Genomic DNA, 14,477 nt, shown 5'->3' with positions numbered 1-14,477 from the left:
TATCTGTGTACAGTATCATGTTGTTATGTGTCACTTCATTTGGTAATAATTATCTCTGTACAGTATCATGTTGTTATGTGTTACTTCATTTGGTAATAATTATCTCTGTACAGTAGAATGTTGTTATGTGTCATTCATTTGGTAATAATTATCTGTGTACACTATCATGTTGTTATGTGTCACTTCATTTGGTAATAATTATCTATGTACAGTATCATGTTGTTATGTGTCACTTCGTTTGGTGATAATTATCTATGTACAGTATCATGTTGTTATGTGTTACTTCATTTTATAATAATTATCTGTGTACAGTATAATTGTTATGTGTCACTTCATTTGGTAATAATTATCTGTGTACAGTATAATTGTTATGTGTCACTTCATTTGGTGATAATTATCTATGTACAGTATCATGTTATGTATCACTTCGTTTGGTGATAATTATCTATGTACAGTATCATGTTGTATTGTGTCACTTCATTTGGTAATAATTATCTGTGTACACTATCATTTTGTTATGTGTCACTTCATTTGGTAATAATTATCTATGTACAGTATCATGTTGTTATGTGTCACTTCGTTTGGTGATAATTATCTATGTGCAGTATCATGTTGTTATGTATCACTTCGTTTGGTGATAATTATCTATGTACAGTGTTATGTGTTACTTCATTTGGTGATAATTATCTATGTACAGTATCATGTTGTTATGTGTCACTTCATTTGTTGATAATTATCTATGTACAGTATCATGTTGTTATGTGTCACTTCGTTTGGTGATAATTATCTGTGTACAGTATAATGTTGTTATGTGTTACTTCATTTGGTGATAATTATCTATGTACAGTATCATGTTGTTATGTGTCACTTCGTTTGGTGATAATTATCTGTGTACAGTATCATGTTGTTATGTGTCACTTCATTTGGTAATAATTATCTCTGTACAGTATCATGTTGTTATGTGTTACTTCATTTGGTAATAATTATCTCTGTACAGTAGAATGTTGTTATGTGTCATTCATTTGGTAATAATTATCTGTGTACACTATCATGTTGTTATGTGTCACTTCATTTGGTAATAATTATCTATGTACAGTATCATGTTGTTATGTGTCACTTCATTTGGTGATAATTATCTATGTACAGTATCATGTTGTTATGTGTCACTTTGTTTGGTGATAATTATCTATGTACAGTATCATGTTGTTATGTGTCACTTTGTTTGGTGATAATTATCTATGTACAGTATCATGTTGCTATGTGTCACTTCATTTGGTAATAATTATCTGTGTACAGTGTCATGTTGCTATGTGTCACTTCATTTGGTAATAATTATCTGTGTACAGTGTCATGTTGTTATGTGTTACTTCATTTGGTAATAATTATCTGTGTACAGTATCATGTTGTTATGTGTCACTTCATTTGGTAATAATTATCTGTGTACAGTATAATTGTTATGTGTCACTTCATTTGGTAATAATTATCTGTGTACAGTATCATGTTGTTATGTGTCACTTCATTTGGTAATAATTATCTGTGTACAGTATTATGTTGTTATGTTTCAGTTGGTAATAGTCATGTTGGTGTGTACAGTATTATGTTGTTATGTTTCAGTTGGTAATAGTCATGTTGGTGTGTACAGTATTATGTTGTTATGTTTCAGTTGGTAATAGTCATGTTGGTGTGTACAGTATTATGTTGTTATGTTTCAGTTGGTAATAGTCTTGTTGGTGTGTACAGTATCATTTTGTTATGTTTCAGTTGGTAATAGTCATGTTGGTGTGTACAGTATTATGTTGTTATGTTTCAGTTGGTAATAGTCATGTTGGTGTGTACAGTATTATGTTGTTATGTTTCAGTTGGTAATAGTCATGTTGGTGTGTACAGCATTATGTTGTTATGTTTCAGTTGGTAATAGTCATGTTGGTGTGTACAGTATTATGTTGTTATGTTTCAGTTGGTAATAGTCATGTTGGTGTATACAGTATTATGTTGTTATGTTTCAGTTGGTAATAGTCTTGTTGGTGTGTACAGTATCAATTTGTTATGTTTCAGTTGGTAATAGTCATGTTGGTGTGTACAGTATTATGTTGTTATGTTTCAGTTGGTAATAGTCATGTTGGTGTGTACAGCATTATGTTGTTATGTTCAGTTGGTAATAATCATGTTGGGTGTGTACAGCATTATGTTTGTTATGTTTCAGTTGGTAATAGTCATGTTGGTGTGTACAGTATTATGTTTGTTATGTTTCAGTTGGTAATAGTCATGTTGGTGTATACAGCATTATGTTGTTATGTTTCAGTTGGTAATAGTCATGTTGGTGCGTACAGCATTATGTTGTTATGTTTCAGTTGGTAATAGTCATGTTGATGTGTACAGTATTATGTTTGTTATGTTTCAATTGGTAATAGTCCTGTTGGTGTGTACAGCATCATTTTGTTATGTTTCAGTTGGTAATAGTCATGTTGGTGTGTACAGCATTATGTTGTTATGTTTCAGTTGGTAATAGTCATGTTGGTGTGTACAGTATTATGTTGTTATGTTTCAGTTGGTAATAGTCATGTTGGTGTGTACAGTATTATGTTGTTATGTTTCAGTTGGTAATAGTCATGTTGGTGTGTACAGTATCATTTTGTTATGTTTCAGTTGGTAATAGTCATGTTGGTGTGTACAGTATTATGTTGTTGTGTTTCAGTTGGTAATAGTCATGTTGGTGTATACAGTATTATGTTATGTTTCAGTTGGTAATAGTCATGTTGGTGTATACAGTATTATGTTATGTTTCAGTTGGTAATAGTCATGTTGGTGTGTACAGTATTATGTTGTTATGTTTCAGTTGGTAATAGTCATGTTGGTGTGTACAGTATCATTTTGTTATGTTTCAGTTGGTAATAGTCATGTTGATGTGTACAGTATTATGTTGTTATGTTTCAGTTGGTAATAGTCATGTTGATGTGTACAGTATTATGTTGTTATGTTTCAATTGGTAATAGTCTTGTTGGTGTGTACAGTATCATTTTGTTATGTTTCAGTTGGTAATAGTCATGTTGGTGTGTACAGTATTATGTTGTTATGTTTCAGTTGGTAATAGTCATGTTGGTGTGTACAGTATTATGTTGTTATGTTTCAGTTGGTAATAGTCATGTTGGTGTATACAGTATCATGTTGTTCTGTTTCAGTTGGTAATAGTCATGTTGGTGTATACAGTATCATGTTGTTCTGTTTCAGTTGGTAATAGTCATGTTGGTGTGTACAGTATTATGTTTTTAAAACTATAGAGTTTTCAAGATGAACTGAAGAACAGGTCAAACAACAGAGACTCTGTTGCTAAGACAGCAAACGAGCTGCTTCAGACAGCTTCTCCTGATGATGCCGATCACATCCGAAGTCAGATGGATGAACTTAATGCTAAGTGGGAAGAGATTGTGGAGTTGACTAACAAGAAACAATATCGTCTGGATGATGCTTTAAGACAGGTTAGCTGTATCAAAAAATATTAACCAGTTTTAAATGTACTGTTGTGTGTACTTGAAAGATATTCCAGTTATGAGACTTAAACACAACATTGGACTGGTGGACAATACACTAAAGTTTAAATAAATTGTAATCAGCTTCTGGGTTTGAAGTTATTTCCTATTGCAATAGTTTCTTTTTTATCTTGTATTTCTGAAATTTACTGGATACTTCCAAAAGCTATCAGGAATACAAACTATAATAAAAATAACTTAGTTACTTCTTGAGGAGGATTGTTAAGCCTAATTTTTACTATGGTGACATATTTTACTTGTATAAGACAAATTTGCTAAAGAATGCTCACCTGTGGCTATTGACATGTGTATTATGTTTTCACAGTCTTAGTTTTCTCTCTTCTCCAGGCTGAAGAGCTGCACAAGGCTGTTCACATGCTGCTCGAGTGGCTGTCTGATGCTGAGATGAAACTTAGATTTGCAGGGCCTCTTCCAGATGATGAGGAAACCACTCGCCAACAATTAGAAGAACACAGAAGATTCTTGAAGGAAATGACTGAACAGGAAGTTAACAAGGATAATACCATAAGCCTTGCTCAAGAGATTCTCCAAAAGTGTCACCCAGATGGAATTTCTGTTATTCGTCACTGGATCACTATTATCCAGTCTCGTTGGGAAGAGGTAGGCTAGCATGAAAGCTGCTTTCCAAATATTGTTAGAAGTCAATTTACAAGATGAGAAATGATTACCTTTTAAAGGCTTTGACCAATTTTACAGTAAAAGTTTCTGAATAATTTCAGTGGGAGAAATAAGCTACAGAACAGTCTATACAAACATATCAGTTTTTACGCTGCAGTCTTATAATCAAAAACTATAATTACAGTTGAATTATAAAATGTGCAGTTGTTTTAATCTTTTCAAATTTATTAATGACACCATTAACATTGTAAGTTACTTTTGTAAAATAAAACATAAGCTTTCTTGGCTCTTTTCTGTTTGATTAGGATAATCATAATTTGTGTATTGGCTGTATCCACTAGGTATCACTGTGGGCTAAGCAGAGAGAGCAGAAACTTCAGGACCACTTACGGTCATTGAAGGACATCATTGATCTCCTGGAAGAACTTATGGCGTGGTTGATTGGAGCAGAGTCTAGTCTAATTGCAGCAGAAGCAGAACCACTACCAGATGAGATTCCTCCTCTTGAACAACTGATCAAGGAACATGAGGTGTGGCTTGAGTCCATTTATAACTGCCCATGTTAAGTTTCCTGTTTACAGTGCAAGAGTTTCCTTGGATTTGATGCCTCTTGACTAATGTATGACTGTAATAATTATGACTTAGAATATTTTAAACTTTCTTAAAATTAGCTTGTTATATTTGGATATAGAGACTAGGAGTATAGTTGTATTCAGAATATAATGTAATAACAAATAATGTTAGGAGTATAGTTGTATTCAGAATATAATGTAATAATAAATAATGTTAGGAGTATAGTTGTATTCAGAATATAATGTAATAACAAATAATGTTAGGAGTATAGTTGTATTCAGAATATAATGTAATAACAAATAATGTTAGGAGTATAGTTGTATTCAGAATATAATGTAATAACAAATAATGTTAGGAGTATAGTTGTATTCAGAATATAATGTAATAATAAATAATGTTAGGAGTATAGTTGTATTCAGAATATAATGTAATAATAAATAATGTTAGGAGTATAGTTGTATTCAGAATATAATGTAATAACAAATAATGTTAGGAGTATAGTTGTATCCAGAATATAATGTAATAACAAATAATGTTAGGAGTATAGTTGTATTCAGAATATAATGTAATAACAAATAATGTTAGGAGTATAGTTGTATTCAGAATATAATGTAATAACAAATAATGTTAGGAGTATAGTTGTATTCAGAATATAATGTAATAACAAATAATGTTAGGAGTATAGTTGTATTCAGAATATAATGTAATAACAAATAATGTTAGGAGTATAGTTGTATTCAGAATATAATGTAATAACAAATAATGTTAGGAGTATAGTTGTATTCAGAATATAATGTAATAACAAATAATATAAAAATCCCAATGTGTGAAGCTGTTTTGTTTTGATTAAATTGTGTGAAGTCGTCATTTTCAAACTTTAAATAACTTTTAACCTTTAATCTCTTTAAGGTATTTATTAAAGAAATGACCCAACGTCAACCAGATGTTGATCGAGTTACTAAAGCATTCAAGTCAAAACACCAACCAACTCAACCAGCTCACAAAGAAAAGGGAGGAAAACACGATGACCGTCGTTCAAGTCGTAACAGCTCTGCTGGACCCACACATAAAATATCCACACTATCGTAAGTATATATATGCATGCACTTAAGTTGGGCATAGCAGAAAAAGAATCACATTGATAATTGTATTTTACTGATAACTTTAGTGAGAGTCACACTGATAATTATATTTCACTGATAACTTTAATGAGAGTCACACTGATAATTATATTTCACTGATAACTTTAATGAGAGTCACACTGATAATTATATTTTACTGATAACTTTAGTGAGAGTCACACTGATAATTATATTTCACTGATAACTTTAATGAGAGTCACACTGATAATTATATTTTACTGATAACTTTAGTGAGAGTCACACTGATAATTATATTTTACTTATAACTTTAGTGAGAGACACTGATAATTATATTTTACTGATAACTTTAGTGAGAGTCACACTGATAATTATATTTTACTGATAACTTTAGTGAGAGTCACACTGATAATTATATTTTACTGATAACTTTAGTGAGAGTCACACTGATAATTATATTTTACTGATAACTTTAGTGAGAGTCACACTGATAATTACATTTTACTGATAACTTTAATGAGAGTCACACTGATAATTATATTTCACTGATAACTTTAATGAGAGTCACACTGATAATTATATTTTACTGATAACTTTAGTGAGAGTCACACTGATAATTATATTTCACTGATAACTTTAATGAGAGTCACACTGATAATTATATTTTACTGATAGCATTAACACTTCAAGCTTCAACATAAATGTCACTGAATCTAATATACCTGTCACATTAAAATTTAATTACCAAAAGAATCAACTTCATACTTGTAAGTTTTAAACCTTTTATAGGTAGAGGTTTGTATGATATTATTCATTACACTCTGTTTTCTTTTAGTCACAATTTTACTTGATCACAGCCCTTTATGGTAAAGTATTTATGCTCATTTCACATCTGTACATCAGCTGTTCTACTCTCGGCTTTTCACGATCCAGTTTCACATGATTTTGCTCTTGATTTCATGTGACCTTAACTTTACTTTTATTCTCTGAAAATTTGGTTTAATAACTCAAAGAGGATGTTGTCTTTCCTCGTTATACACTGCTAGCCAAAATCTTAAGGCCAATGATCATAAAGAAATAATATGCATTTTACATTGTTAGACTAAACCACTTATTTGAACAGAGCTTCAAAATATGAAAATAAGAAAAGGGAAAATAAAAATAAACTTTTTTAGTATTTAATAGGAAAAATGTTAACACTATAAAATTAGCCTAAATACCAGCTGGTCAAAAGTTTAAGACCATACCAAAAAAAAGTCCTAAACAAGGTAGGAAATGCCCAACATAGGTCTCAGTAGTGAGTTGCACGGCCGTCATTGCAAATAACTTCAAACATTTGCTTTGGCATGGTCGGTATAAGCGTTTGCAGAAGGCTGGCTGGAATGTTATTCAAAGTGGTGAAGATGGCTTCATGAAGATCATGCACTGTTTGGAGTTGATGTCCATTTCTATAGGTTTTCCTTGCCATCCATCCCCAAACATTTTCAATGGGGTTCAGTTCGAATGAACACGCTGGATGGTCCAAAAGAATCACGTTATTCGCCATGAAAAATTCCTTTGTCCTGCGGGCATTGTGGATTGCAGCATTGTCCTGCTGAAAGATCCAGTCATTTCCACACAAGCGAGGGCCTTCAGTCAATAAGAATGCTCTCTCCAACATGCCAATGTAGCCAGCTGCTGTTTGACACACTTATATAACCTGGAGCTCCATTGTTTCATGGAAGGAGAAAGCACCTCAGATCATGATGGAGCCTCCTCCACTGTGTTGTGTAGAAAATGTCTCCGAAGGGATATCCTTATCGTATTAGTAATGTTAGAAGCCATCTGGACCATTTAGGTTAAATTTTTTCTCATCACAGAACAAAACCTCTTTCCACTTTTCTACATCCCATGTTTGGTGCTTCTCAGCAAAGTTTAACCAAGCTGTTTCTTGGTGTGGAAGGAGGCATGGTCTTTGAAGATGCTTAGGGTTTTTAAAGCCTTTCTCTCATAGATGCTGTCTTATTGTTCTTGAGCTGTATTCTGTGTCCGTAAGGGCCTTAATCTCATTCGATGACTGGCTGGTGTCTTGCCAGAAAACCCGTGGAATCCCCCTGCTCAACACCGGCAAAATTTTCTTGGGCCAACCACATGATATTCTCGTTCTGTATCCCTCAGGATCTTTTTAAGAAATTTGCAACAGCAGTTTTGCTACACCCAATTTCACCAGCGATGGCACATTGAGAGAGACCTTGCTTTTGCAGCTCGATAATTCTGCCACATTCAAACTCTGTCAAGTTTTTAACCTTTGCCATGTTTTTACCCAATGTAACACAGGAGATGTCAGTGGGAGATGTTGACAATGTTAATGCTTGAACACAAATGACTAAATTTCTTTACATGTTTACTGGTGAACGCTTCGTTTCAGTATGGTCTTAAACTGTTGACCAGCTAGTATTTAGGCTAATTTCATAGTATTCACATTTTCCCTATTAAATGCTAAAAAAGGTTTTTATTTTCCCTTTTCTTATTTTCATCTTTCAAAGCTCTAATCAAATAAGTGGTTTAGTCTAACAACACGAAATGTATATTGTTTCTTTATATTCACTGACCTTAAGATTTTGCCCAGCAGTGCATTTTCTTCTTCTTGAAAGAACTTGTGACTGAAATCAGCATCTGATATTGTTTCAAACTATATCCTTCTGTTGCTGAGGTATAAATAGCTAAATACTCACAAATTTTCTTACCTATGAATAGAATATAAGAAGTTTCTGTTATTGTGTTTCGTACTGTTTGTAAAGTTCTGTAACTTTATAATGCATCTGACATCAAACTGTTATATACTGAACAGGAAATCTCATTCTGTTGGAGACCCAGAAATTAAAAATCCTCGAGCCAGAGAACTCTCGGAGAAGTGGAAGGATGTATGGTTGTTGGCTATGGAACGTCAGCGTCGCCTGCAGGACAAGCTAAACTATCTTGCAGAAGTGAGACGTTATTTTGTTTTTTTGATGGTCAGAGATTTAGGGTGGTTTTCTTGTAAATTGAAATTAAATATGAAAAAAAGCACTTCATTACTAAGATAAAGAGTTCTAGGAGTAATATTTACTTATGTGGATGGTGTATAAAACTTACTTTACTGAAGTAGTTCACTTACTAGATATATTGGGAATTTTTTACAGACTGTTTGGGAAATCTGAAGTTAAACTTAGAAAAATTAACTGTTTTAATATATTATGTAGACTGCACTTTAGGTTGAATGTTTGTTTATTTGTGAAGTTCAAAGACTTATTTCAGTCACCATGACACCACATAGTGTAGAAATGGTGGTTGGATGGTGACATCACTTTCTTATTTAGTCAAGTGGAATCCAAATGTTGTGATTCATGTCATGGTTATAGATATAACACCCAGCATACTTCAGTATTGTGGTCATTAGGACTGGATTCAAGCTCTGTTGCCAAATAGCCATTGGTTTACGTCATATGTCCTGGGTTCAAGTCTTCATATTTTCCACACAGAATGTTTGTACTGAATGTGTCCACATTACACTCCAATATAACTCTGGTAGACTGTTGTTTCTGTAAAAATGACTACTTTTTTTTTTCTCCTAATTAGATCTTTGGTTTTGTAAGAATGACTACATTTTGATTTCTCTCCTGATTAGATCTCTGGTTCTGTAAGAATTATTACACTTTGATTTCTCTCTGAATTTGATCTTTGGTTCTGTAAGAATGACAATATTTCTTTCCTGAGTAGATGACTGGATTTTTTAAAGCATTTGTTTCAGTGTAGAATAGTAGCAGTTATGTTAAATGATTGAAAAACCATTTGACATAAACATTAAAAAGAAAGTGTTTGGTTATATCTTTTTTCTTAAAATTACTAAAGTTGATGTGATTTAATATTTCAAAATATTTATGTAAAAAATGGCTCATTTGGGTTGAGAAAATTTTTTACGTAGAGGAGCAAACAATGTTTTGAACTTCTTCGGTCATCATCAGATTCACAAAGAAAGGAAGAGGTAACTGACCGTAAGTTGACCATATGTTTGAAAGGAGTTGTGTAACTGAGTGTCAGAATGTAGAGAGCGGTGTTAGATCTTTGAATATATAATTTTATATTATTTATTATTATTATTTTTAATATATATTCAAACATCTAAGCCCGCCCTCTACATTCCGACACTCAGTTACACAACCCCTTTCAAACATATGGTCAGCTTCCTGTCAGTTACCTCTCTCTTTGTGAATCTGACGATGACCGAAGAAGGTTGAAACGTTATTTGCTTCTCTACGTAAAAAATTTTCTCAACCCAAACGAGTTGTTTTTATGTATATATTTTTCTCTACAAGTGGGTTTTCTCGACATCACTGATTAAAATTTCAAAAGTTTCACTTTGCAGAATTACATATGATTTAATATCATATTTTTCCAATTTTATTGTAGCTTGAGAGAATCAAGAATTTTGACTTTGACGAATGGAGAAAAAAGAGTGAGTCGTAGATCTTTACTTCTCTATATTAAAACTTTGTGGTAATTTGTTGTTACATGTATGGTAGACTTGATGAAAGTATTAATTAATGTACAACTTGGATTAATTAATTATTTGTTGTTCTTGGTATAAAACAACTTAAATAAATTTAATGTAGATTTCATGGAAATTTGTAAATATCAAGAAAAATAGAGTTTAAACTAATGATCTTATAAACCAAAAATAAACCATGAAAAGGTAAAGAAATTAATTATTATTTTAACAGTGTAGTAATTTGTTTCAGTTCTTGAGTTGGATGAATAACAAGAAATCTCGAGTTATGGATCTCTTTAGAAAAATAGATAAGGACAATGATGCCAAGGTGACACAGGAAGAATTCATTGAAGGAATTCTTGACTCTAGTAAGTTTTAAAGTATTGTTTGTTGTATATTCACACAACAACACAGCCTTAACCTCAGTATGTTCAATAAATTTTCATCATATAATTTCAGAGAGATGTATCTCTTTTTCTTCTCAGTAATATATTTTCTGTTATTTCAGAATTTCCCACGAGTCGGTTAGAAATGGAGAGAGTGGCCCAAATCTTTGATCGGAACAGTGATGGTTTTATTGACCACAAGGAGTATCTTGATACTCTGAGACCAGACAGAGATGTGAGTATGAAGGAAGGGAAAGAAATATTTATAAACAAGTGTGATGTTGAGCTGTTCATGAACATTTAGAAGGTAGCTTCATTTTTATTTTGTATTCAGTCTTAAGCTTGGCTACTGAGTATAAAGTATTAGTTTTCTGGGATATTGATTGCACATAAATGGTTTCCATTTTATCAAACCACATGCTCTTAACTTACATGTCTAAACTGAAACTTGGTAGTGTTAGACATACAGTTAACTCTAGTTAAAATGTTTATCCTACTTGAAATATTGTAGTAAAAAGTATGATTTTTTTTTAGGTCTGCTCTCTTTACTTATGAACAATCTCTGTTCTGACAACTTTTTGTACCAAATTTGTAATATGTATTCTGTATCAAAGTGTAACCAGAGTTTATAAGTAAACCTGTGTAATCAGTATTGACTCTCTAAGAGTTATTCTTCTGTAACAGTCAACAATGTACTTGCTGAGTTGATTCACTCTCTTTTCTCGTTCTCATTTGATATTCATAGAAATCTTGTTTAATCAACTGTTTGGTTCTGTATTCTAATGTCCTTATGGGGTTCATAGAAACTTTGTTAACACAACACTTTGGTTCTGTATTCCCTATCATTTATCAACACTTTCATATGTGCAAACTTTCCTTTTCTCCCACTCAGAACCAGCCACCAACTGACGCAGAAAGAATCCAAGATGAAGTGATGAGGCAGGTGTCTAAGTGCATGTGTCATCACAAATTTAAGGTGTATCAAGTTGGAGAGGGAAAATATAGGGTATGTTTCTTACGCTTTCCAGCCATGTTCATAGAACATTTTTATAAAATTCAGTACATATCTATACATAGTTATTCACAGCATCTAGAACAGTATGATGTGACAATATTTTACCTTACTGTTAATCATAAGTACCATGAAGTCTAATAGTTATTTAACTGTTATTCTATTGTACCAGTAGTCATTAGTTACACTAAGTTTATTAGTTGTTCTTCTGTTACAGTAGTCGTTAGTCACTCTAATATTATGTACCAGTAATCACCAGTTACACTAAGTCTGTTAATTGTTCTTCTGTTGCAGTAGTCATTAGTTACATTGTTATTATGTGCCAGTAATCACCAGTTACACTAAGTCTGTTAATTGTTCTTCTGTTACAGTAGTCGTTGGTCACACTGTTATTATGTACCAGTAATCACCAGTTACACTAAGTCTGTTAATTGTTCTTTTGTTGCAGTAGTCGTTAGTCACACTATTATTATGTACCAGTAATCACCAGTTACACTAAGTCTGTTATTTGTTCTTCTGTTACAGTAGTCATTATTCAAATTGTTATTATGTACCAGTAATTACGAGTTACACTAAGTCTCTTAATTGTTCTTCTGTTACAGTAACCATTGGTCACACTATTATTATGTACCAGTAATCACCAGTTACACTCAGTTTGTTAGTTGTTCTGCTGTTACAGAAGTCATTATTCACATTGTTATTATGTATCAGTAATCACCAGTTACACTATGTCTGTCAATTGTTCTTCTGTTACAGTAATCCTTAGTCACACTATTATTATGTTCAAGTAATCACCAGTTACACTAAGTCTCTTAATTGTTCTTCTGTTACAGTAACCATTAGTCACACTATTATTATGTACCAGTAATCACCAGTTACACTCAGTTTGTTAGTTGTTCTGCTGTTACAGTAGTCATTATTCACATTGTTATTATGTATCAGTAATCACCAGTTACACTAAGTCTGTTAATTGTTCTTCTGTTACAGTAGTCGTTAGTCACACTGTTATTATGTACCAGTAATCACCAGTTACACTGTCTTTTAATTGTTCTACTGTTACAGTAGTTGTTAGTCACACTGTTATTATGTACCAGTAATCACCAGTTACACTAAGTCTGTTAATTGTTCTTCTGTTACAGTAGTCGTTAGTCACACTGTTATTATGTACCAGTAATCACCAGTTACACTGTCTTTTAATTGTTCTTCTGTTACAGTAGTTGTTGGTCACACTGTTATTATGTACCAGTAATCACCAGTTACACTAAGTCTGTTAATTGTTCTTTTGTTGAAGTAGTCGTTAGTCACACTATTATTATGTACCAGTAATCACCAGTTACACTAAGTCTGTTATTTGTTCTTCTGTTACAGTAGTCATTATTCACATTGTTATTATGTACCAGTAATCACGAGTTACACTAAGTCTCTTAATTGTTCTTCTGTTACAGTAACCATTAGTCACACTATTATTATGTACCAGTAATCACCAGTTACACTCAGTTTGTTAGTTGTTCTGCTGTTACAGTAGTCATTATTCACATTGTTATTATGTATCAGTAATCACCAGTTACACTATGTCTGTCAATTGTTCTTCTGTTACAGTAATCCTTAGTCACACTATTATTATGTTCAAGTAATCACCAGTTACACTAAGTCTGTTAATTGTTCTTCTGTTACAGTAGTCGTCACTCTAATATTATGTACCAGTAATCACCAGTTACACTGTCTGTTAATTGTTCTTCTGTTACAGTAGTTGTTAGTCACACTGTTATTATGTACCAGTTATCACCAGTTAGACTAATTCTGTTAATTATTCTTCTGTGGCAGTAATCGTTAGTCACACTATTATTATATACCAGTAATCACCAGTTACACTAAGTCTGTTAATTGTTCTTTTGTTGCAGTAATCGTTAGTCACACTATTATTATATACCAGTAATCACCAGTTACACTAAGTCTGTTAATTGTTCTTCTGTTACAGTAGTCATTATTCACATTGTTATTATGTACCAGTAATCACGAGTTACACTAAGTCTCTTAATTGTTCTTCTGTTACAGTAACCATTAGTCACACTATTATTATGTACCAGTAATCACCAGTTACACTCAGTTTGTTAGTTGTTCTGCTGTTACAGTAGTCATTATTCACACTATTATTATGTATCAGTAATCACCAGTTACACTATGTCTGTCAATTGTTCTTCTGTTACAGTAATCCTTAGTCACACTATTATTATGTACCAGTAATCACCAGTTACACTAAATCTGTTAATTGTTCTTCTGTTACAGTAGTCATTATTCACATTGTTATTATGTACCAGTAATCACCAGTTACACTAAGTCTGTTAATTGTTCTTCTGTTACAGTAGTCATTAGTCACATTGTTATTATGTACCAGTAATCACCAGTTACACTAAGTCTGTTAATCGTTCTTCTGTTACAGTAGTTGTTAGTCACACTGTTATTATGTACCAGTTATCACCAGTTAGACTAATTCTGTTAATTATTCTTCTGTTGCAGTAATCGTTAGTCACACTATTATTATGTACCAGTAATCACCAGTTACACTAAGTCTGTTAATTGTTCTTCTGTTGCAGTAATCGTTAGTCACACTATTATTATATACCAGTAATCACCAGTTACACTGAGTTTGTTAATTGTTCTTCTGTTGCAGTAATCGTTAGTCACACTATTATTATATACCAGTAATCACCAGTTACACTAAGTTTGTTAATT

The 14,477-nt window shown here is 32.4% G+C and overlaps 1 protein-coding gene across 1 annotated transcript in view; it reads left to right on the top strand.

Annotated features, from left to right (window-relative positions):
* LOC143229955 (dystonin-like) overlaps window positions 1-14,477 on the top strand; it is a 209,110-nt gene that overhangs the window by 189,142 nt on the left and 5,491 nt on the right. Inside the window, 9 exon segments of the mRNA XM_076462843.1 lie at window positions 3,279-3,476; window positions 3,876-4,148; window positions 4,508-4,696; window positions 5,649-5,824; window positions 8,670-8,805; window positions 10,268-10,320; window positions 10,605-10,714; window positions 10,855-10,967; window positions 11,625-11,738. Coding sequence (XP_076318958.1) covers window positions 3,279-3,476; window positions 3,876-4,148; window positions 4,508-4,696; window positions 5,649-5,824; window positions 8,670-8,805; window positions 10,268-10,320; window positions 10,605-10,714; window positions 10,855-10,967; window positions 11,625-11,738 — 1,362 coding nt within the window.

This window comes from Tachypleus tridentatus, chromosome 10 (assembly GCF_004210375.1).
Source record: "Tachypleus tridentatus isolate NWPU-2018 chromosome 10, ASM421037v1, whole genome shotgun sequence".
Lineage (NCBI taxonomy): Eukaryota > Metazoa > Arthropoda > Merostomata > Xiphosura > Limulidae > Tachypleus > Tachypleus tridentatus.
The sequence above is the reverse complement of the archived record's forward strand: the minus strand, read 5'-3'. Positions and strand labels throughout refer to the sequence as shown.